A 26476-nucleotide genomic window follows, 5' to 3' on the forward strand; every position below is an offset into this window, starting at 1 on the left:
GTTTCGCCCCACTGCAGCTTCATCCAAAACCCTAGTAGATCAAGCTTTCTGTTCTTTTTTCCTGAACATGTTTTCCATAATGATATTCGATAGAGAAGAATGTGAATTAAGTAGCTTATCATGATTCTTGTCACATGTGTGAATTAAGTAGCTTATCATGATTCTTGTCACATGTGATTCTTTTCAATTTTTTTTGCGTGGAATGCCCTTCAAAGGCACTGGTCTTTAATTTTGGTTCTTCCCTAAAAATTCATTGGTTATGGGTTCGAATTCCCGCTTAATCAAAAGTTTTTAAAAAAATCGCAACTAGAGTTTGGATTCAGAAGGTAATCAGAGTTTTGCTACTTTCAGGCGGAGTTTAAGGCAAATTCTGTCTTAAAGTAAAGTTTGAACTCTGCCTGATCAGAATTTCAAGTCTTTGTAACAAAAAGAATAGTTATACAAAGTTTACTTATTCATGTATTACTACTATTTATTAGATCTTTTATCCTGCATAAAATAATACATAAATCGACTCATTACTTAAATGTGTTTTAGTTATGTGAGATTTTAAACTGGTAACCAAATATAATATACTTGATGTGCTGAATATTTTATATAGCAACTAAAAAGATATCAAACATGACACTATCGTTTGGCCACTAGAATTATTCACTTTTTTCCGGAATTTTTCACTTTATTTGAAAATCAGTGTTCGGCCATGAAAATTTCAAATACAAGTTGTATTTTGAATTTGAAAAACACCTAAAACCCTATTTTTCCACGTTTTCATTTTCAATACATTCATACAACTAAATATTTGTTGCAAGAACTATAACCAAACATAATTCCAAAACTCTAACTTCAAAAATTCCAAACAAAATGAAAAATATTTCATTAATATATTAATTTTAACATATGAATAATTCATTTTCTAACCGGCAATCAAACGACCCCTAAAGGTATATATGCTTTCTTTACCTCCGCATGGCCACACGTCCGTATCAATGAAAGAGATGTACAATTTGAGAACTTTAACTATACCCTAAAAAAGCTGTTGTCTTGGTGTCTCTAAAGTCAAACGAGTGTCATTTGGTCCGTGCTAAGTTCGGGCTCAAACTAACATGAAAAATTAAATGTATGCACAAAAGCTCTTCAAATTTCTATTCTATTGAAAATATTTGAGATTATAATCCCAATGATTCAAATTGACTTTTATCATATGTAAAATTAATTTCGTGTGTTTCTCTGAATTGAACCCTTATTGGCTAACTTATTTTTGGCAAAAGATATGTTGTATTTAACTAATGTCAAAAGTATATAATGCTACAATATTGAAATCAATAAAGTTAACTTATAAATAAATATAAATAATTAAAAGCCTTGGTAATGCAAGATACTCTTGTAGATATTCTTTCCAGTCAAATCAAACAAAAAAAATACTGAAAAATCAATGAGTTTAAATTGTTCTTACTTTAAGCTTTCTTTTTCTTTCCAAAAGATGCATGTTGAGACATAACATTTTTTCCCTTTTTCTAAATTTTGAACCTTCTTCTGGAATTTAGTTGTAATAATTATTTTGTCCTAAATTATATAAAATATTTATTATGTTATATTCTGTCAAAAAAAAAAGTATTTTTTTCTTGCAATTGTATAGTATTATTACTCTTTGGAAATCAAATTGTATTTTCTTTAACTACAATTTTTTTTTCAAACTTTTTTCAGAATATACATGAAAATAATACTTAATAGTTCATCTTTTAATATAATTAAATTTTATGCTAAAATTTTGCGCAAGTAAAATTAGGTTAAATAACTTCCGTACTTTGGAGTTCATTTTTTGATTAAGACGGAAGGACTTACATATTTGATACCTTGTTAAAGTATTTAACAATAATATAAGTTATTTTTGTTTATTCTTTTAATCTAGAATTTAATCCTACCTTGAGTGAAATCTATATTAATCACTTTTGACAACATATGCCACATAAATTATAGGAGAAAATAATTTTTAAAATAAACTTTACGTTTAATCGGAGGAATAAAAATTTAATATAGTAAAATAAATGGTAAACAGCATCAATATGTAATAAATAATATTATAAGAGCAATGTTTTACTTCAAATATGTATAATTGTGCTTTGTGGGGTTCGCGATCATCTTTTTCATCACATCATTGTTTTTAGTGGTATGTAAAAGTCCTTAAAATTTACCAAAATGTTTGAGGAGTTATAAAGTCATAAAAACTTTCATTAGGGGTAAAAATGATATAAAAAAAAAAATCATGTGAGGACTACAAAAAATAGATATCCTATTGCTTCATGCTGTGCAATTAATTACGAGAATTAATTTAAAAGGGTTAAAAAAAATTATCTCCTAACCCTTCACAAAAAAGCTTTTGGCATAATAGGTAACGCCTAGATAGAAGGAAATGAAATAAGGACTTACAGCAAGGAATATAGATCGAATATGTAGACCAAAACTCATCGAGATAGATCATTTTTTGAAAGTTTACTTCAAATTCCATGTACAGTAAAACCTCTTTATAGTGGCAGCATTTTTCTGAAAATTTCATAGCTGATATAGTGAGGTGCTGTTATGTATGTATACTGTCATTTGAGTTTGGATCTCATTTAGCTGTTATAAACAAAAGTACGCATAAATTTATTTTTCTATACTATTTTTTATATATGTTATAAACGAAAACAAAATACTTGTTAATTTTAAAATCTCGATTGATTTTTCTGTTTTATTAATAAAAATTGAAGTGACTAATAAATTCATAACTAGTTGTACCTTACTAAGGAGCATATACATTTTAAATTAATTGCAAATTTAAATATTTCAAATTTGACGTAAGGATTCTATAATTATAGATTGTTTCGTAAATTTTAGTCTCTTAGTGATAATATAACACTTGAATTAACGAAGATTTTTGCCCAAACTTTCAGCAAAAAGGAATTCAATAGCTTTCTCTTGATGATTATCATAAATATTTTAATATTTTATTTTTATACATAATATATTTCTTGCAAAAGATTACTTCCCCTAGTTCAAAAAGATTATCCACTTAGCCATTTGTACACCTCTTAAGAAAATACTAACTCCCAAGCAAAAATAGGTAATTTGACTAAACTAACCCAAATTAAATAAATATTGGATTCGGTCACTTAATAGTTAATACATAATAAGGGTAAATCTGAAATAATAATGTTAATGCTTTCTTGATTAGGTAAGTGGACACCCTTTTTGAACCAAAAAATAAAGGCTAAACAGACACTCTTTTTGAATCAGAGGGAGTATTACACAATATTTGGGTATGGCTATTATAGAGAGGTAATTTTACAAAGAGTGTACCGCTCTAATGACTGTCACTGCTGTTATAGGTAGAATACTGTTATAGAGAAGTAAAATATAACATGAAAAATCGATTTCGAAGAAAATCAGACCGTTATAGTGAAATGTCGTTATAACGAATGACAATTATAGAGAGGTTTGACTGTATCACATTTTCTTTCCTTTTTGTGCATTAGCTTCCTCGTTAAAAATCAAGTGAGTATTAAGGAACTAATATTCACAACATTTCTTTTTTAGTGTGCTAAACCTGGCAGTCAGCAATCTAATATACAGTCAGACCTCTCTATAATGGCACCCGCATATAACAGCACCTCTCTATAACAGCCAACTTTTTTTGGAACCAATTTTTATGTTATATTTTACTTCTCTATAACAACGTTTCACTTATAACGGCAACAACCAACTTTGTAACGGTGCGCTCTTTGTAAAATTACCCCCATATAACAGCTATCTTCTTTTTATGGTAATATAATAATTAACCATCTTTATAAAAATGGAATATCTATGATTACCAATAATAAGTGTAGAGATTTTGACCAAATATTTGATCGTTTAATAAACATATACAATAAATATATATATATATATATATATATATATATATATATATATATATATATATATATATATATATATATATATATATATATATATTCACCATTAAATGATTTTCCTTCGTTAGACAAAATGTGATTAAGTTTAGAATTTGGTAATTAAAAATGTAAATTAGATTTATGCATCTTTTTTGCCTATAACAGCGAAATATTATTTAATTGTCAATGTCGTTATAGGTGTATAATAGCCATCCTCTATAACAGCTGAAAAATTTCGGACCCAAAGATGTTATAGAGAGGTTTGACTGTAGTTGACGGGCAAGTGAATCATAGCCTGTTTGGTCGAGCTTATTTTTCTCCAAAAGTATTGATTTTTTTAAAAAGTGCTTATTTTTAGAAAAGCGACGTGTTTGACCAAGCTTTTGAGAGAAAATGAGTATTTTTGAGGAGTAGCAGAAGCAGTTTTCAGAAGCTAAAAAAGTAGTTTTTCCCCATAAGCACTTTTTTGGAAGACACTTTTGAGAAAATACACTTAAAATCACTTTTTAAAAGCTTGACCAAACGCTAATTGTTGCTCAAAAGCACTTTTTAAATTAATTTGTCAAACACAAACTGCTTCTCACAAAAAATATTTTTAAAAAAAGCACTTTTCAAAAAAAAATACTTCTTAAAATAAGCTTATTTTAGAAACTTGGCCAAACAGACTACTAATCAGCTAAAGCCAAGGAAAGATTTAAAAAACTGCTTCTTTAGATTCGATAAAGTCAGTGGCTGTTTTGGTCTTTTTATAATGAGGATAATTCTTCAAACGTTGTCCTCTAATTTCCACTAAATACGATCTACAAATATTTAACACAAGGTCCTTCTTGAAAATCATAGACATTTACACGATTGTAAATCATTTTATTACGACTAAAATGAGAATTTTATATTTGAATTATTTAAAAATATAAAAATATGTTTTTCGTTTTAAACAAAGAATTTGTATTACATAAATTGAGAAAGAGGGAGCATTAGTTTTGATTGATAAAAAAAATATAAAACAATAAATTAAATATGACAAATTGACAATTGATGATCTTGGTCAAATAAATCAACTATTTATACCATTATAAAAAAAAAAATAAAAAAAAAATAAAAAAAAAAAAAGCAAAATAAGTAGTATTATTACTTCTAAGCGATGAGAAACTGAATACTGATTCCATTTTCCTTGTCCATTTTCTAGCTCGGATTTACTTGATTTTTAGATTGAAAGGTCTGTTTTCCCACAAGTTCGCTAATCCTAAGGTCAGATTTCTTTTCTCTAAGATCTTGTTCCCATCATAGAAGAATATTGCAGTAGTTTATTTACACATACTAGAAATATTTGTTTCTTCAAATTTCCTCGCGTAATAGAGGAAAATTACTATTCCCTCCTGAACATAAGAAAAAAAAAATACTACTATTCATTTTACATGGTCTTGTTTGACGAGTACGACGTTTAAGAAAGAAAGAAAAAGAGAACTCTTAAAATTTGTAGTATAAAACAAGTCATAGTCTCATAGACACTTGTATAGCTATAAATTATCTTATTAAGAGTAAAACGAGAATTTAAAAGTTATATTGTTTCTAAAATAAAAATGTGTCATTCTTTTTAAACGGACTAAAAAATAAAACATAGCACATAAATTAGAACATAAGGAATAATAATTCCGTTTCCAGAGACTGGTGTGCCCCCAAAATTAGTAATAATTCCGTTACTATTAATATTCCTCGTCTAATAGAGAAAAAACGATTTAGTTTTTTAACCATTCATCTATTCCAAGGTTTCGTACATTATATCAGTGAAGAAATTGAATTGAAGACATAACATGCATAACCATTCATTCCAAATTACTTAAGTTGTTCTAATCGTTTAATTATTTCTTCCATCTTATTATTGCCGATTCGGTTTGTTTTATCAAAATTAATGCCTATAGTAAAATACCATGGTTTATAAATATATGAGTTGGGCTTCGACATGGATGGTTAAATTGAAAGTAAAAATAAGCAAAAGAAGTAGAAAGCATCTTACCACATCCAAAAAGCAAAATTAGCTCGTATTTGGTTAATTAACACAAGCCTTGCTATAGCTTTATGAATTATGTCAAAAAAAAAAAATGATGAGAATGTATTGGTAATTAATTAGCAATTACTCCATCATATGTTTATGTCTTGAATGTATACGTACCGTTGAGTTAATCCAGTGCTTTCCACAACAATTCCATCATATGTTTATGTATGGAATGTATTGAACTTGCAATACTATTAAGTTATAGTCTGTTTAGCTAGACTTCAAACACCTGCTTATTTTGAAATATGTATTTTTGTCAGAAGTTTTTTCGAAAAAGTATTTGTTGAATAGTAGCTCGTATTTGGCTAATTAATTTCAAAAGCAATAGTAGTTTGTATTTGATCAAGATTTCAAAAGTGTTTTCAAGAAGAAAAGCTACTTTTTTTAACTTATGAAAAACAACTTTTGCTATTATTTAAAACATCTCAACTTCTAAAATAACTTACTTTTTCCGGAATAACTTGATCACACATCTCAACTTCTAAAATAAACACTTTTGTCTTTCGAGAAGCTTGGATAGGATGTCAATCGAGTGATTCCCACAATTATCCCGTCATATTTTTCTGTCTGGTATGTATTGTTCTCATATCATATAGTTCCTCCAGATAAAATGAATGCAGACAAATGGAAGTCTTTATCATCTTTTTAAACACTACATCAAAAGTAGGTGGCTGAAGTCGTAAATATAGAAGGATATTTTGCAAGTCATTCCAAACATACAGTAGCAGACAAAAATAATAGTTTTTCACTTATTACTAGTTACTACCATGATCATGCTAAGTGTCTCTACATAATAGACTAATTTATAGGAAAATATGCTCTCCAAGAATTTTCCCTAAGACAACTAGAAATAAAGGAAGTATATATAAGAGGACGAGCAAGAAATTGTAGACATTGAAATCTTGATGATGAAAATACTACTAGTACCTGTAATATTTTTGCCCATCTTGAGAACTTTGATGTTGTAGCTAGCCTCACTGCAGTAATGACTTTGACTGATATCTATAACATTTTAGATGTTCTTTAAATTTAAAAAAAAAAAAAAAAAAAAAAAAAAAAAAGAAGAAGAAGAAAGAAACCAAGAGGACGACGTAATTTTAGGAACTTGCTGGATCATTATAAATAGTACACTTAAAATGAGAATACATATTGAGATTTCTATCACAAAACTTCTCCTAGGTAGTTCGAATGTTAACTAATTATCTGAATGAGAAATTATTTGACTAAATTATAGGCAAAAAGATTCAGAAAACGAGAGACATTTGTAAAATAAATAAACGGACGCAATTGATGAGAGAGTAAACAAAAGAGTCTTTTGATATAATAATATACACAGAATGAAGGATACGAGTTTATTTTTATAGAAATCAACAGAACCAAATAGATTTCCAATGAAGTTACACGAACTGAAGAATGTTGTGACAGTTGTTCCCAGAATTTCCTTGCTCTCTCGGCTAATTCAAGAAAACGGAAAGTCTGTATTTTGATGCTGCTAAAAGGAAGAAAAAAAAATGAAAGAAGAAAATCAGATATATGTAGCTGGTGAGAATACGTTATCCATGTAGCAATAAAATCGAAATAATAATCTATTTTGATTTTTCTTTTCATGTGATTATATATTTATACTTATAAATGAACATAGAAATGGAAATTTACCTCATGGATAATTCCAGTATTTTACTGATAGTTGAAGATGGCATACGGGTTCCAATTGCCAGTAGCTACCAAATTACCATCATTATTAGTAACAGTTTTCTCTTGAGTCCCTAAAAAGAGCTGCTTCTTATGGTGGGAGGTTAGTTCTTCAACTTCAGCTTGCATTTCATGAGAAGGATGATTCGCGCTAGTATGTCCTGATGAAAACATAATTAAGTACTTAAATTGCTTTTATAATAGTTTGGGTTTCCAAGTTAGATTGTCACACAATTTAGTATGATACGAAAGCAGGCAAAGATCTTGAGTTCAAGTTTCACCATTGCCTTTAATATATCTAAAAGAATTTCACTTGATTGGCCTCAGAAAAAGAGTCTGGCGGTATGTGAGGGCAGGTTGAAGACATAATTAACTAATAAGAAGTGTTTCTCTAATAGTTTAGGTTTTTAATATCCGTGGTAATTACCTGACTGTTCACCCCTTTCAAAGGAACTCCAAGATCTTAGGTTCAAATCATGCGCCATTGCTTCAAAACTAAGCTTTGATCCAGCAAATATTTTCTTCAATCTTGTTCTCTCCCTTGCCCTTTCTCTTGCTTGTTTCCTTGACTCCTTTGCAAAAGGATGATGAAATGCAGCTCTTATATGAGCCGGTCTAGCCTTCTTCTTCTTTTTCTTTTCCTTGTTGCAAGAATCTCCTTTAGCATTTTCCTTGTGGTTTTGATTATTAGATGGAGATTCATCTCCTGATACAACTTCACATTCAGAACCAGTAGAGGATGCACTATTTCTTTGGAGAGGACCTCTGGAGAGCTCCTTGATTGCAGATTTCGACTTTATAAACAACCATTCCATCGTTTTGCTGGCCTTGTCTAACCTCAGAATGTCTTGTAAACTGAAAAACTTACGAGCAATATCTATGGAAAGTCTTATTCTTCTGTCTCTGGGGCCTCTAGCAGTGTTGATCTTGCTGTGTCTGTCTTTCTTATTAGAAGCTCTCTTGTTTCTTTGAATTCTAGTTGTGCTGCTTAATTCAGTTTTCTTGTTCTTACACCCTTTTTCTTCTGTCATGTTGATAGCAGTCTCGGTGCTCTCAGCTAGGGCATCATCATCAAGATTCTGATCATCATGAGTTGTAGGCAAGGGGGTTTGTGGCTGTTGAAGCAAATGTTCTTGGTAATATTGGAAGAAAAGATCATGTTCATGTTCATAGTGCATACAAGGAGAAGGGATGGGGCTGTAATTGCAGCTGTTGCTTGAGGGATACATAATTTGCTAGCTTTATATTCTGCAGCAGTACAAATAATTAGAGCTTGAGAAAGACTGATATTAACACAACATGACTAGCTAGCTGCATCAGATAAAGTTGAGACAGTAAAACCTTTTGCCTGAACTTTCTACATAAGCTAGCTGCATCAACAAGGGAGAAAAAAGCATGTAATTGAGAAAGACTTATTTGAAAGAGACTTAATTAGTACATATCATTCTCATAGGTAGATTTGTTAGAACTTATTCGAACGAGACTTAATTAGTACTATATATCCTTCTCATAGGTAGATTTGTTAGTATCAATTTTTCTTTTTCTCCCTTCTCTATCTCCGTGCTTGTGTTACATGAGTCATGACAAAGATGGTGTTTTTGTGCGGCTTTTAAAATATGTGAGGACGTACTACAGCTTCATGTATATGGTGTTTGAGAGAGACTTATTCATTTGTATCATCCTCAAAATATAGCATTTTATTGTGAAATATGGTGTTATTTCACAATATACATCTGTATTTATATATAGGAGTACTATAGCTAGCAAGCCCTATGTGAGGATTAAGCTTGGCCAAATTGAAACTTGAGAAAGATAAGGGAAGAAACTTACCAGAGATTTACATTTGCTTCATCTTTGCAATTCCTAAAGCAAAAGTTAGCAAGCATAATTTGTTCATGAAAGAGAAGGGGGAAAAAGGCAATGATAGAGAGAGGAGTAGCAGCACAAGTGTACGAGTAATAGAACATAGTTTTATGGGAAAGTGAATGGATAGGAAGAACTTCTACTTGTACCACTTCACGTGATATCAGCTGACATATTGACTAAAACTCTTCCTCCCCAACCCACTATACCATACTACATTTTCTTAGCAATGCCTGTAATAATCAAACATTAACCATAAAGTGCTATGCAGGGGAGAATTGACAATGGCCTTTGCTCCTTTATTTGTTCATTTACTTTCATCTTATTCCAACTTATTCCAACTAAATACCTTATTCACCAATATCGTTGAAGATAGAAACGTCCATGTATCATCAAACTTCACAGTCTAATGGAATTAATAGAAGTGTCCCACCAATATGTGTATGTGTTCACTCTCACTACCTATCCCTCTTATGTAATGGAAACATTGGAAAAAAAAGATGCCAATGTACAAACTCTTCAAGTACAATTATTACAATTGAGGAAATAACATAAACCATAGTGTAGGTAAATTAGATCTAAGGCTTTGATTGGTGAGGGAGTGAGAGGAGAGGCCCTTGTTTATAGAAGCTGTAAGCCAAATAGTACAACTATTGAAAATAGGGTCCTCTCTGTCCATGTCGCTTTCTTTATAAAGATAAACTCTCTCTCTCTCTCTCTTTCCATGATTCCATCAACAATACATTACCCAACTACCCAAGCTAGCTATGTCGTTCTAATTTATGTTTTTTCCAAACATTTCATTGATTACTAGGTCACTTCTTTGAGTGTGCACTCACTTTTTTTTCTTTTTTTTTTTCATTTTCCACATATAATCTCTTTCCCACAACATGACTTTATACCAAGCTATGTGCTCATTTATATTTTTGCCTTTGTGCGAATTTGTGCTTGAAACCTTATGATTCTCCGTCATTTCATTAATTACTAGATCACGCCCTTGAGTGCACACCCCTTTTCTTTCATTCTTCACACAACCTCTTTCCCTAAACATGACTTTGTCCCAAGCTATGTTCTTGTTTACCCCAAAAAAAGGCACAGTTGAATTTGTTAGTGATTTAAAAGATACGTGAATTGATTTGTTACAAGTAAGTAGAAAATAATAGCAATTAGTAATGAAATCAAGTAAATATAAAAGCAAGAATATAATAAAATAAGCCTGGGCCTTTGGAACTCGGAGGAATCTCTCAATGAGGATGACTCCGGTTGAACACTCCTTTAAAAACACTTCGAATCCGGAACAAAATAATATAGAGAACAAAGTAAGTATGTTGTATTGCTATATGATTTTTGATGTCTTACAATAGAATGAGAACCTCTACTTATACTAGAGCTATGGGGTGTATGATCCACAAATCATGCCCCCTTAATTACCAGTATTAATGCTGCAATAAAATGTAAAATGTGATAACGGATAATAAAGTGTAATAAAAGCTAATAAAGGCTGGAGGAATCTTGATGGCTTTTGTAACGTTTCTATAACGTTCACATCTTGAACTGCTTCTTCTCCTGCCATAGGTTTTATCCGATGTCATCATGGTTGAGTCACCATTGACTGGCCATCCTTGCCACGTGTTGCTTCCTAAATCGCCTAACTCTTGAGACCGGATTATACCATATACAGATAGTCCTCCCACTTTCCGGTTACTCACTAAGATGTGACCGGGAAGTGGAAGATTTTTGTGTAATCACCCTCGCGACTGCCTCATTAAAAACCTTGCCGGAAAAACTCAATTGGGGCAAAAACCGGGCTAAGGGAAAAAGAGTGCAGGACTTAGAGATTCAGATGACAACTTCGCCACTGATTTTCTACCGTCAACGGCCGGTTGGTGCTGAAAAAGCACCACCACTACAGAAAGCTTGATCTCGGGTTTTTAACGTTCACCCGGAACTTTTAATCGTTGAGCTTTGACTCTTGGATTTTTAGTTTTCTCAAAAACTTTTAAAATTTGAATCCTGATTCTTGGGTTTTTAGTTTTCCCAAAACTTTTAATTTTAGAGTTTTGATTCTAGGGCTTGTAGTTATACCCGCAACTTTTCTTTGAGTTTTGAATCTTGGGTTTTTAGTTTTCCCCAAAACTGTAATATTGACTCTTGGGTTTTTAAGTGTACCCCAAACTTACAACTTTAGAGTTTTGAGTCTAGGGTTTTTAGTTGAACCCGAAACTTTTATTTGGAGTCTAACTCTTGGATTTTTAATTGTCCTCAAAACTTTTATAGCCTCACAACCTCATAGACCGGGGATGTTTATGACCACGAATTTTCAACTTCTGGTTATTGTGAAGTCGGGGAATATCTTACTCCAGTTAACGTCATAATCGGGAAACAAACGATCCGTCCTTTTAGCCATTTAATTGGACGGCTTTCTAAGAGAGGGTCCTTTTATGTTTGTGGTGCTTATGAAGAGGACATCTCCTGTGTTCGGATTCGTAATCCTTATTTGTGTCTAATTGCAAGCAATTTTAAGAATGATTTTGTTCATTCAAACATATACAAGAATGTTTAGAAGGTGCAAGTTTTGCTTCATTCCATTCCTTGAACGTACACAAGTGTTTACAACTTTGCATAAATGACAGTTTACAGCAAATGAACAAAAATACATTGCAATAGATTGCGGCCGTGCTGACATCTATTGGGTCTAGGCAGATTTTGATTCTAAGTCCTTCTATATTTTTTTCCCCTGGATCGATCTAGAAGTCCCAGTCTTCCAGAGCCAGTTCGGGCTATCTCCGACATCTTTTCATGAGCACGAAGTATAAGGATTCGAGCATAATGCCTTCCTTTAACTCCGTTCCACATCTATCTTCATATGCTTTTGGTACTTATTGTTATGGTTCCTACTACTTTGATGTAACAGTCCCCAGTGTTCATAGACATTATTATTCTTCATCAGAATTGTTTTCTGGTGACTCGCTTAAAAAATGCTCCTGCCTCCTGTCAGTCCGTGGTCCTGACGGGTACGGTTCAAACCGGCGTCTAGAATGCCACCGACCAAATTTCAGTTGATCTTGATTCCAGATAGTAGAAGATGCCGATATATCTACCTGATCATCTTCTAAGTGAATCTTTGACTCATACCTATCGTGAACATCCATCCAAGTTATCGCGGGAAACTCTTACAAGCTTTCCTTTAATTTTAACGAAGCACTCGAGCTTTTTGAGTTCGAACCCTTAGTGAAAGCCTCCGCTACCCATTCATCCGATACTATGGGCAACATCATGCGTTCCTTTTGGAATCTTATCACAAATTCCCGCAACAACTCCATGTCTTCCTGAGCTATTTTGAAGATATCCGCTTTTCTTACTGACATCTTTTTTGCTCCAGCATGTGCCTTGATAAAAGCATATGCCAGCATTTCAAAAGAATTAATAGAATGTTCAAGAAGTAAATGATACCAAGTCATTGCCCCTTTGGACAATGTTTCACTGAACTTTTTAAGTATAACAGATTCAATTTCGTCTGGTTGCATGTGATTGCCCTTCACAGTGCAAGTGTACGATGTCACATGCTCCTGCGAATCCGTGGTTCCATTATATTTAGGTAGATCCGGCATTTTGTGTTATATCCCGTATTTCATACCTTCGGATAATTCGAGAAAGTCGCGGCAAGTTAAGGACAAGATCATTTTCAAGAGTTATTTTAATGTACGAGTGGTTAGGAATATTATTTATGAATATTGGTGGTATGGAAATATTGAGAAAGGCGAAGGGTAAAAAGAGAAATTTGCAAAATGGCCAATGGAAATAATGTGGAAGGTTAGGGGCAAAATGGTAATATTGAGGAAAGTCGAGGGGCAAAATGGGAATTTTACATGAGGTTCATGAAAGCTCCAAAAAGGCCATATTGGCCATGTAAAAAAAAAAAAAAAAAAAAGAAAGAAAAGAATGAAAAATTGATGACAAATAAGTCATCTTTAATTTCAAGAAATTTCTAGAGGGCATGTGCCCCTTACATGGTTGTGATAACTATATATATAAATATATGGGTAAGGTTCACAATTCATCAATTAAAAGAAGAAGAAACTTGGAGAAAAAAAAAAAGAAGAAGACAACAACACAAGGGCCTATTCGGCCATGGCTATGGAAAATAGCCATTGGAAATCTTGTTCCAAAAATTTGGTTCTTCATGTATTTCTACCAATTCAAGGATGCTCTTTAACATGGTATAGTTGTTGAAGCAAGAATCTCCCTCTTTGATGCAAGTTGACAACTTTAGTGAAGTAAGGAAGTTGAAGGAAAAGGTAAGAATTCATCCCCTTTTTATATGATATGAAGGTTTTGTTTATGTTGTGGAATGTAGAAAAAGGTAGAATTCATGAAAATACGGGAGGTTTGCATGGTATAGACGTGTGTATGCATGTGTTGTGGAGGCAAGATTAGTTAATTTTTATGTAGCATTCTAGTTGTTGTTGTTATGGAATTTATATTGGAAATGGAAGTTTGGTGATTTTTGTTGAATTTGTAGGTGTTGGGAGGTGGCCGAATGTGTGTGTGTGTGTGGTATGAAATATGAACCAAGTTTTATGTAATAATTTAATTGTTGTCCATATGTATTTTATGATGCAAATGAGAGTATGACGATTCTAGTGAAGTTGTAATTGTTGGAAAGTTGTGGTAGAAGTTAATGTGAATCGAATGTAGACTTTTTGCATTGATGAAAAATAATGTCGTTAGTATGTGGATTGTTGATGTGGTTCATGAATTTAGAAGATAAAAATGTGTTGGTGATATTCTTGTTGGAAATTGGAGGTTTCGGATGAATTATGGTTTCGGTGAAATTCTTGTATATATTTTGCAAATATTTTGTATAATGAAATGGAATACTTCCGGATTGTGTTGGAATGATTTTGATTAGTAAATGAATATATATAAATGTTGGTATTAGCTTGGGATTGTGAAGTTAGAATGGAAGTTGTCGCTTTATGTAGAAAAGAGGACTATTTACGTTATAGTGTGTTTTGTGACGATTATTGATGTTGTTGGTATTGTTGTGTTGTTGTTGTTGATATTCTGGGCCGAGTTAAATTCTCGGGGCGTTGTAATTACGTGGGGAGGTGCTGCCGAAATTTCGGTAGACAAGTGCTAATTCAAGATTGAATACCAAAAGCCTTATAGTTAATATTTGGTAAAAATGACCATTTGTAGATTCCGGGGCGGAACGGGAATTGAATCTGATGGCGTAAGGCGCAACTAAGGTATGTAAAGCCTATCTTTTCTCCATTTGGCATGTCCTAGTCATACTAGGTTAAGATCGAACCTCGGGGATAATTACGCTTGGAAATCCGAGTTTGATTTTGAGTACTATTCATTCGCCGCATTTGAACTATAATCTTTACATTTGGTTGAAAGAATGCTTAAACCTCCATAACTTCCGCAAATGTATCCGAATCGCTCTGAAACTTTCATAGATGACTTTATGAACCCTAATATTTGCAATTCATGTCCACCGCCTCGGCTTGGCCCGAGGTGGGCCCGCAATCCCCGAGACCTATTTGTATAGTTCTATTTGTCTTAGTTCCGTACGAAGATTTATGGAAACTTTTGGCTATCGTTGTGAGTTTGTTATAAGTATCGGTAACCCGATATAAACAATTAAATGCAAGTATTTTGATACGAATATTTTGATATACGTAATCTGATAATATTATTTTGGTATGAGAATCCCGACGTAAGTATTCTAATACAAGTATTCCGATATAAGTATTCTGATATAAATGTTCTAACACAAGTATTTTGAGATACGTACTCTGATATAAGTATTATGTTATGAGTAATCCGATTTGACCATTTCGAAATGAATACTCGGTATAAGTAGTTCGATATGAGTACTCCCAATCCTGATATGAGTAATTTGATATGAATATTTTGAGATAGGTACTTCGACATAAGCGTTCTGATGCGAATATTTCTATGTGATATGCTGTTCGAAATAAGAAATCTGTTATAAGTAATCTAATGTAAATATTTGGTAAAAGTACTTTTATTATAAGTATTATGATATCAGTATTTTGATATAAGTATACTCATCATAAGTATTTTGATACAAGTAAACTGGCATAAAAATTTTGATATAAGCATTCGGTTTAAATAATCTGTTATGAATGCTTTGATAGTATGATGTGTTCGGTTAAAGTCACCGTGGTATATGTCCGTCCCCGGCTACCGTGTATATGGAATATAATATGCCTCCTAGTAATCGTGGTATATGTCCGTCTCTAGATCGTGGCGGGATTCCGAGCATCGTGGTATATGTCCGTCTCGGCACGCGTGAACGGTTACGAAATCTGCGTGGTATATGTCCGTCCCCCCGATTCGGTATATGGATTATGATGTGGTCGGTTCCCGGGTTCTCGTGGTATATGTTCGGTTCCCTCGGGTACCGCGTCTATGTTATGATATGTTCGGTTTCCGGCGTGGTATCGTGTCCCGGTACCGTGTACGTGTTATGATATGTTCGGTTCCCGGCGTGGTATATGTCGGGGTGCCGTGTGTATGTTATGATGTGTTGTGTTATGGTGACCATATTTCTGCTCTATGCATGCTTTTGATTTGCACTATTTATGATGCGAAAGTAAGCGTTTTGATAATTCGGATAAGGTATGTATTTTCTGCATTTACTTCGACTCGACCACGATTCAGATATCAATCTTCGCACCTCGATCATGATAAGGCTCTGTCCGATATATACGTACATCTCGATTCGATTATGATTTGTTAGCCGCGTTCCGTACATACGGATTGGTTTATGGTTACGTACGGTATTTCAGCTTTACATACTCGGTACGTATTCCGTCGACCACCATTCTTCGGGGTCAGCGTTTAAATGCGGCCGCGCGGAAGTACGCCCCGAGAATAACAAGGGAGTTTTGAAGACGATTCGGCGGGATTGGCGAGCTCCGGCTTTTTCCGGAGCCTTGCGAGTCCGTGCTCGTATGCTATGATTTTTGGTTTATATTAGAGACTTTTGCGCAACGGCGTCGTGGGTGTGGTTGTCGATCGGTATGCGGTCCTCAGTCAGCCGATATGTCGGTCTGTGTTATGTAGTGAAGTTTTGTATAATGACAGATTTGTTCAATTTGTAGGCTACGAGGAAGACTATTGCTGGAATCAAAAAAATTTTTACTATGTATTTTATCCTATTTGATTTAAAAGGTTTGACGTGATTTTGTGTGCAGCAAGAGTCTGAGGGTTCGCTCGACCCTAAGTGAGGGTCGGGTGCCCATCACACCCTAATAAGGTTAGGGTGTGACATTTTGAACCTCTTGGGGATCAATTTCGATGCTGCACTTGGTGGGAACGGCATCTAGATATATCTTTTTGAGTCCGGCCACTTTAACACCGGCAGAGCTCCCAGGATATGGTCTATCCGAGTAGTGAACGCCTTCAATTATTTCTCGTTGCGATCCAGTTGGCTAGTTAACTCCTTTTCATTTTTTTCCAATTGACTAGATAAAGCTTGAAGATACTTCATGATTTTTGGTGCTTCATTATTATCGGAACCATTTCCGCTACCTTCTCCTTGATCCTCATTCCTGATTGATGCATTACCATTAGCCAAGCCTGCACCAGTTCCATGTTTCTTTTGTAGATCCGCAATTGCCTTCTGTTGTTTTTGCAACATGTCTAAGATTTTCGTCAAATCTGACCCGATGACCCTTATTTCGCTTCAGCGTCACCATTATCATTTGAGGTCAAATCATCCTCAATGTGCGTAGACGCTCGAGGTGAAATAATAGATTCGTTCCTTGCCCGAATTTCTCCAATAGACGGATCAACCGCTGGAGCAGTTGTGTTGTTCAACAACTCTTTGTTAGTAGTGTTGGTTTGATCTCCACTATTTGCCATAATTCCAAATTACCTGATTTCACGAATTTACGAGTGATTAGTAAGGTGATTAGAGCAACAAAACAATGTCACACTTATCCTTAGCCCTACTATAACAACCCTTCCGGTCGTTATGGAAAATGTAGGGTTAACCCACTAAATAGAACCTTCCCAAGGGTAGTGCGAGCTAATAGAAACTCGGTTGTATAAGTCTAAGAACTGAAAACTTAACTTGTTTGGGGTTGTTGTTTTATTGTATTGAGTCCGTCGGGGGGCTGACGTAGAAAATTAGGACTCCGTTGGGAATTTCGAGGCCACGGGTGGATTCGTATGAGGTTTTTCTTTATATGTGCATGTTTAGTTTGTGTTTGTGAGGTCTCGGATGAAATGTGGGGTGATAGAGGGAAAAATTGGGCAAAAGTAGAGCTCACTGCCCAAATAGCACCGCTGCGGCGGCAGTTGTACCGCTGCGGCGGTATCGCTATAGCGGTGGGTTCACCGCTGCCAGCGGTCAGCCATGATCAGTGTGTCCGCTATAGCGGAACATGGGCCGCCATAGCGATGGTCCAGGTTCCATTGGTCCGCTATAGCAGTCCCTTGACCGCTATAGCGAGACCACTGCAGCGGTGGTTTGACCGTCGCAGCGGTCGACGGGGGGCAGAATCCGTGTTTTAAAGACTTAGTCTCACATTCTTTATTCATAATACCCCAACACAGTTATCTACAAGCACCTAGGGTGAAATTTCAAGCTAAGGCAAGAAAACTCTTGAGAGGTAAGTTTCATTTATTCTTTCCAACCATTCTGTATCATCTTCATGATTATCATCACTTTTGTGGGTTTTCACTTGTGGATTTGTAATAGAAACCCTAGAAATTAATGAAACTTCTAAACTGGATGGATTATGGTTATTATCACTAGTTATCATCTAAAGGCTTGGGTTAACTCGCTTAATCATGAATTGAATCGTTAGAGCCATAAACTAAGTGAATTGAGACCTAGGGTTCTATAAAAATGGTATCTTGACCATGAAAACTGCTTGTAGTGGGAATGTTGATATAATATTGTTATAATTTGATTATTAATGATTACTAAGGCCCTCGATAGGTTGCTTTACACCTAGAAAACCATCCACCCATTGGAATAGGGTAAAGGGAAGGGTATTCTTGAATTGGTACTTGTGATTTGAGTAATTGTGACTCATTGAGCCTCCTATTTCTAGACTTTGAGTATTCTGAGGCTTTAAGAAAGGGAAAAGCTGTAGCGGAGTGACTTGCATTGTTTCAGCTCTACGTTTGAGGTAGATTACGGTCTACTTGAGTTAGACTTTGGTTAGTTGATTGTATGTTTTGTGAATTCTTGTAGTTAAAAGCATGTGTAGTTTTCATGCCTGATATTGTGTGGGTGAATTCCTATGTGAATGCGATTGAGTGATTGTGTAGGCTTCGGGCCACTATTCCTGCGTGTTAAATCTGCAGTGGATGTGTTTGTGATGAGAAGCTAATATAATCTTCTCGGCGATATTGTGATATGAAATAATAACTTGGCATTGATAATGAGAAGGTAAGAAACACTGTCCTGTAAAGAGGTATGGAAAGGCACAAATGTAACCTAGATTATGGGCTCATGGTCCGAGGTTAGTTTAAAAAATGAGAGGTACATTGATATGACCCGCATCCGAGGTTCGTTTCGGAACGGAGGTTTATGCTTGAGTTCAAGAGTGGATCCGGAACGAGTGGTACATGGACACCATGGGTCCCCTGCAGGTCATGACTACTGAGCAATGACATCAGTTAGCATGTGTGTACAGTGAGTATGGTTGTTGTGGTAAACGTATTTCCGTTGTGGCTTCCATTAATTGTGATTCTTGATATCTTAGTGACTTGATTGTGATTATCCTTGGTTGACTTGTTGTGGTTTATTGATATTCGTGTAGGTTGGCTGGCTTATTTATTCTATTGATTTTATGAGATATGCATGATACTAATCTTAGTCGACGTATGATATCTACCGGTACATAGTGTTTGTACTGATACTATCTTGCTGCATTCTTTTGAGTGCAGATTGTGATACAGAGACTCTACCCGCCCTCACATCTAGCGTTGAGGACATTTGCTGACAGATTTAATGTGAGCTTCTATTCATGCCAGGCCGCTCGAAGATCTTTCTCTTATGTTGTCTTTTCCTATTCTGGACATTATCGATATTTATTAAACATATTTCATTCCTTAGACATGTTTTAGATTAGAGTCCTGGCATGATGACTTTCGGATTTTAGGGATTTTGTAATAGTTAGAACTTTCGCACTTATTTCAATATTTTATGGCATGACTTATTTCGTTTATTTGATGCTTGAATGAGTAATAACTGACTAACTTGGTTAATATAAAATTGGACTTGAATGAATAGATGACTTGTGTGTCGGTTCGCCCACTAGGAGTTAGTGTGGGTGCTAGTCATGGAGGGTTGGGTCGTGAGACCTACAGTGGGCGCCAAACTATTTACCCAAAAAAAAAAAGTACAGTTGAATTTGTTAGTGATTTAAAAGATAAGTGAATTGATTTGTTATAAGTAAGTAGAAAATAATAGCAATTAGTAATGAAATCAAGTAAATATAAAATAAGAATATAATAAAATAAGCCTGAGCCTTTGGAACCCAGAGGAATCTCTCAATGAGGATGACACCGGTTGAACACTCTTCCTTTAAGAACACTTTGAATCCGGAACAAAATAATATAGAGAACAAAGTAAGTATGTTGTATTGCTATATGATTTCTGATGTCTTACAATAGAATGAGAACATCTACTTATACTAGAGCTATGGGGTGCATGATCCACAAATGATGCCTCCTTAATTACCAATATTAATGTTGCAATAAAAGGTACACTACAAAAAAAAGGTAATTCGTGGAGGTTGAGAGTTGCAATTCGCGGAGGTTTTGGCTTCTTCTAGCAACTAGCGGAGGTTAAAACCTCCACGAATTGCAACTTTTAACTTCCGCAAATTACCAATTTTTTTGTAGTGGTAATTAAAATATGATAACGGATAATAAAGGGTAGTAAAGCCTAATAAAAGCTAATAAATGCTGGAGGAATCTTGGAGTCTTTTGTAACGTTTTTATAACGGTCACATCTTGAACTGCTTCTTATCCGGCCACAGGTTTTATCCGGTGTCATCATGGTTGAGTCTGGCCATCCTTGCCACATGTCACTTCCTAAATCTCCCAACTATTGAGACCGGATTGTACCGTATACAGTGCTCATTTATGTTTTTGCCTCTGATGAAATTTGAACCTGAAACCTTATAATTTCGTCACGGCCTTGGATGCGCACCCACTTTTCTTTTATTTCCACACAGTCTCTTTCTTCAACATGACTTTGTCCCAAGTCTATGTTACTAATGTGTGAGAGTTAATGCTGGTATATGTGCTAATTAGATGCGTGAAGCCATTATGGAGTAGCTTTTAGAGAGGTTTATCATGATTCAATTCTCACTAGCTAGCTCCTTCCTCCCCTCTAACTGTCCAGACTTCTTTAATTTCTCGTACACCTTTAGTCATGTAAAGTCTGTTTTATGCTTGTCCTTGCCACTCATTATGTTCCCAACGCTTCCCTTGAAACCCTAGCTTGAGCCTTCGGTCCCTCTTTTCGCCATTTATTTCTTACTTTTCTTATGTTTCAATTTATGTGATATTTTTTACTTTTTGAGATTTAATATATGTGAATTTTGATCAATATTTTAAAATAAATAGTTTATCATATTAACATGAGTTGCAGCTTATAGTATATTTCAAATGATTTTTAAATATCTATATTCAAATATTAGAATGCTGAGTTGATCTAATCTACTTCGAAAATTAGTTAAATTGACTCTCAATGAGTGAAAAATATCACATAAATTGGGACTGATAATTTGATAAAGTATTATAATTACTCCCTCTACTCCTTTTAGTATCATATTAATAGTATGATTTAGAACTTATTTGACTAGAATCTCTAATCAAAACGTGTTATATTAACTGTTAAAAAGACTTGTTGGGAAAACAGTATTATCATTTGCTGGAGCAATAATAAATTAGAGAAAAAAACTAATACCTTCTTAATTTAAAGGGATAAGGCATCATTACCCCCCTCACCTAGTAGCGTTTTTGCTACGACACACCTTACCTGATGTTTGGTCCTATCACCCCCCTAAACTATTTAAAACCGTAATATTTTACCCCCTAAATGCTGATGTGGCAAGTGAGAGTGTGTTTCACTCTCTTTTGAGAGAGTGAGAAACATAAAAAACGGAAAAACTTAATTTTTTCTTAAAAATTTGTATTTTCTTAAAATATGAATATAAATATAGTTTTTCACATTTTAAAAAAATAATTAATTTTTTCAAAATTTTATAAAAAATCAGTTTTTTTTTTCAAATTTTGACAAGAAAAACACTTTTTCCGGATTTTATTTGAAAAATAAAAGTGTCCTAAGAAAATGAAATCATGAAAATCAAGATCTTTTAAGACATTTTAAAAAAATAATCAAGCTTTCCATATTATTAACAAATCCATTTTTCCATATTTTAAAGAAAAATCAGTTTTTTAATTCGCATTTTCAGTTTTTTTTTTTAAACGGGTTTTAAAAATGAATTTTTTAAAAGAAAAATCAGTTTTTTTAATTCGACTTTTCAGTTTTTGTTTTTTTAAAACGGGTTTAAAAATAAATTTTTTAAAAGAAAAATCAGTTTTTTTATTCGCGTTTTCAGTTTTTTTTTTTTTTTAAAAAACGGGTTTTAAAAATAAATTTTTTAAAAGAAAAATCATTTTTTAAATTCTCGTTTTCAGTTTTTTTTTTTTTTAAAACAGGTTTTAAAAATAAATTTTTTTAAAAGAAAAATCAGTTTTTTAATTCACTTTTTTTTATTTTTAAAAACGGGTTTTAAAAATAAATTTTGTAAAAGAAAAATCAGTTTTTTATTTTTTTATTCTTAAAAATTGACACGTAAGCTGAATATTAAAAAAATAAAAATAAATGCACATGTGGCAAGGAGAGTGTATGTCACTCTCCCATACGAGAATCAAGATCAAGCAGTGGTAAAATATTACGGTTTTAAATAGCTTAAGGGTGATAGGACCAAACATTAGTAAGGTGTGTCAAGAAATAAAAACGCTTACTGAGGTTATGTAATGATGCCTTATCCCTAATTTAAATGTCTAAAATGACATTTAAAATGAACTGACAGAATTATTATTATTATTATTATTATTATTATTATTATTGTTGTTGTTGTTGTTGTTGTTGTTTTGTTTTCATTGTTGGGAGTACTCTTAAGAATGGTGATACTCCTTTGAGCCTTTCCCATCGTAGGAAGAATCTGCTTTGCACGGCATTAAATCCTGGTTTCCTTAAATACATGCCGTCTTATTCAAGTTCTTACCCTTTCACTCCTTCACAAGCCCTAGAGAAAGGCAGACGAGGGGAGGGGACAGGGAGTTGTACTATTTAGACTCTCTGGCATTATTATGTATGAGGACCACAAGAAATGGTAATGTCTACCTTGGGGTAGTTGCTTTTAGAAGTTAAGATGACTATGAACAAAAAAGGAATGGTGAATGTACCATTTAGGGTTGGGGTGACAGAGAATATATAAGTTTAGTACTTCATCAGTCCTAATTTATGTGATATAATTTGACTGAGCACGAAATTTAAGAAATACAGAAATACTTTTGAATCTTGTGATCTAAAATGAGATAAAAATATTTGTGTGGTTATAGACCATCTCGTTAAGCGTAAAAGATAAAATTTAATGTTAAATTATTGCTAAATAAGAAAATGTATCATTCTTTTTTAGACAGACTAAAAAAGAATGTGTACCACATAAATTGAGACAGAAGGAGTAAAAATTACCCGAATTCGATTTTTTTATATATGAATAAGAAACTTTTATATTTCATATATATTTATCACGCAACATTGGCTAAGTGATCTATATTCTGCCTTTAATTTTTTACGCTTAAAGTTAAATATTTGGTTTGGTGTAACCACCCGTCTCAAATAGTTACCAATTAATAACTTGTATTTGTCAAGTGCTTCTATTCCCATTTGATAAAGAAATGGGAAAGACAAAATTGTTCTTTCATTTACTACTTCCTTTTTTGTAGCTCCTGTAGTTTACCAAAAGCCATTTATGTGTGGTCTTGAATCAGTCCTTTAAAGCATACATTTTTTCCGCGATACCTCTGTCCTGCATGCCTGTCTAGATACATTTTAATTAATTTGCACCTTGCACTTGGGAATTCCAGGGGATGAACCAATTTCCCTTCCTAGGAACAAAACAAATAACATGGTTTCAAGGACAATAATTTTTTAATTCTGTCTCCTTGCATGCTTCTTTTGCAATATTGTTTAAAATCAGTTGACTGATCTTTAATTCATTTTCACTTAAGATTTCTTCATTTAGAAGTCCTTGCGTCAGATTCCTGTTTTTCTGTAGTACGAGCAAAACTCTATGCTTCGTTCCGTGCCGTCCCCATGCCAAACAGCAGACATATCTTGTCATTTTGAATTCACATCCACAAACTTTTACAAGAAAAATTACTATTCAAAATTAATGTAGAAGGGTGACCAATAACATAAGATTTTGAATTCGAATCCACGAACTTTTACAAATGAAGATACATAAAGTGTCACACCCCAGTCCTGATGGGGCATGATGGGCACTCGACCCTTACTTAGAGTCGAGCGAACCCACTGGCTCTCGTTATACTCACAATCTCACTGAACTTTCAGGTCATGAATTGAAATGCATAACGGAAGCTTTTTAGAAAAATATTCTTTTCGTCTTTCTTAAACCAAGTAAACGGTAATCATATGAAATCTGTAAAGTAATGTATAAGAATACATCGGCCTACAGAGCCGTTTGCAAAACTGGCATACTATATACGTGACTCTGTCTGCAAAGTCTCTAACATAAATCATTATACCGTGACATGAATACTCTGACTCGCTAAGAACACCCGAATGAAACGAGCTCGCCAATCCAAACCGGAACATCTTCTAGCCATATCCTCTACTCGTTCGTATACACCGCGTGGCATGAAACGCAGCGCGTCCACAAGAAAGGACGCGCACGAATAATGTACCGAGTATGTAAGCGCATGAATAATAACATAATATAGATATGAAAAGTAACAATGAGTAAGAGAGATAACCCGAACCTCCGGATGCCTCATAAGGCGGATGTCACGCATGCTTAGCCTTTTTAAAAAAAAAACATTTCATACATATACATAGTAACATGCCCGCCATAAAGGCTCGGTGTGAAAGTAACATGCCCCGGCCATGAAGGCTCGGTGTGATATATAAGTAGTATCATGCCCGGCCATTTAAGGCTCGGTGTTATCATCGTTAGCACGCGTCCGGTGCCTCCCGCGTCCGGGCAATATCATAACATGCCCACCGGCAAGGTGTGCACATCTACGTGCACTCGCCCGCCGACTATAGCGCGGCGCGGTGTGAGAAAATACATACATATATATATAAAGCATGCATAAGAGCCCAATCAAAAGCCACAACTGTATCGGAGTGACGTAAGGTCGGTAGCCTCCGAGTATATTATGGAATACTCATCGTCACTTTATCTCACCTTGAAGGAACAATTATTATAAGGTGAGACCAACAACAATGAATAAAGTTAAGAAAAGCCAAAAGTTAGCTCAATATTCTCATATCGTCATTGAAATCATAAGTTTGGAACCTTTGAACATAAAATCGTTCTCATGATAGTCATCATAATAATATATAGCTCGTGTACATGGAAATCTCTGTCATGGAATAAAATTATCTCATAACAACATGAAATCCGTATGCCTTGGAGCTTGGATAAATAAATCCCTCATGATCATCATCATGGTTATGATATAAGAAATTATTCAATTCTACCATCATAGAAACTTTAAAAGTCATAAATCTCTAACATTCTTGGAAATGAGAGTTTTCATGGAATTCAAGCATAATTTGGTAAGAAAAGAATCATGCCTCTGGGAGCTCAATAACATCATAAGGATCGCGAGATTCGTGGATTTCTAGCATTTGCGGAAACAATGATATTATGGTAAGACATAAAGGTTTATAACGAAAGGATCATGCCTTTAGAAAGAAGGGGATTAGCCTTAACATACCTGGAAGATACTTCTCGATTTCCAACTTATTTCCTGTCTTGCAACTCGCTTAAGAATTATTCGTAGCCTCGTAATCTACATATGGAACCATTCATAATATCGTTAGAATCATCGTCATACGCTCGTCTTAACACTTAATGAAAGCCCTTTTTGATTCTGTCGAAATTCGGGCAGCATTTCCCCTATTTATGTGCCTAGCCCGAAATTCCAATTCAACAACCAACAACATCAACAACAATACCAATAGTAATAACATCATTTCTAACACCAACATATGCCATAAAACAGCCCACACACTGTTTTTTGAATTTCTCAACCAATCAATTTGCGATACGACTATTTAATAACTTTATTTTCGTAAAGCAGCCGAATTTAGTACCAACAACATCAATAACAACATCATCAACATTCTACAAGATAAATATATATATTTCTCATCCACAATTCTCTTCAACCCACAATCCATAAATTAACAACATCAACACACCAAACTATAACTTCTATTCTTGCAAGTATTCCTTATTTAAAGTTGACAAGGAAAAGATTCAAGGATTCATACCTTATTTTTTGTGAAGGCAACAAACTTTTCAATATTTTCTTGTCCCCAAGCTAACTCCAACACCAAAGGAAATTATAATCGCGCCTATTCATTGCCCGGACCTCGATTAATAGTTTGTGACTTGAAATTTTGCTCAAAAACTTCAATTTTATGTGATATAATAGACCCTTTTGGGTGCTGAAAATTCTGGAACATTTTGGACAAATTTTGATGAAGAAAATGGGGTTTTTAACCCTTTTATAGGGGCTGAGTCGGTTCCACTGTAGCTACAGTACTGTAGTGGTACTGTAGCATACTGTAGCAGTCTGTTTCAGCTTTGCCAGCTCAGTTTGTAAC

At 34.1% G+C, this 26476-nt stretch overlaps 1 protein-coding gene across 2 annotated transcripts; it reads right to left on the minus strand.

Moving 5' to 3' along the window:
* Nucleotides 1-7275: 7275 nt before the first annotated feature.
* LOC132040052 (transcription factor DICHOTOMA-like) lies at nucleotides 7276-10114 on the minus strand. 2 transcript variants are annotated; one of them, XM_059430665.1, is made up of 5 exons: nucleotides 9853-10114; nucleotides 9505-9537; nucleotides 8102-8922; nucleotides 7639-7835; nucleotides 7276-7474 (listed from the first exon to the last, which is right to left on the minus strand). In XM_059430665.1, the coding sequence occupies exons 3-4, from the start codon at nucleotides 8901-8903 to the stop codon at nucleotides 7660-7662; spliced, it is 978 nt and encodes a 325-aa protein (XP_059286648.1). In that variant the 5' UTR covers nucleotides 8904-8922; nucleotides 9505-9537; nucleotides 9853-10114; the 3' UTR covers nucleotides 7276-7474; nucleotides 7639-7659. The 2 variants fall into 2 exon arrangements, with proteins under 2 accessions (XP_059286648.1, XP_059286646.1); XM_059430663.1 differs by lacking the exon at nucleotides 9853-10114 and having other exon boundaries at nucleotides 7276-7471; nucleotides 9505-9774.
* Nucleotides 10115-26476: the final 16362 nt, after the last annotated feature.

This window comes from Lycium ferocissimum, chromosome 12, assembly GCF_029784015.1.
Source record: "Lycium ferocissimum isolate CSIRO_LF1 chromosome 12, AGI_CSIRO_Lferr_CH_V1, whole genome shotgun sequence".
NCBI classification, from domain to species: domain Eukaryota; kingdom Viridiplantae; phylum Streptophyta; class Magnoliopsida; order Solanales; family Solanaceae; genus Lycium; species Lycium ferocissimum.

Coding starts and splice junctions, on each gene's coding strand:
- LOC132040052 (XM_059430665.1), bottom strand. CDS start 8,903: ATGTATCCCTCAAGCAACAGCTGCAATTACAGCCCCATCCCTTCTCCT. Junction 7,836..8,101: donor TGAAAGGGGTGAACAGTCAG/GTAATTACCACG, acceptor TGTTTTCATCAG/GACATACTAGCGCGAATCAT.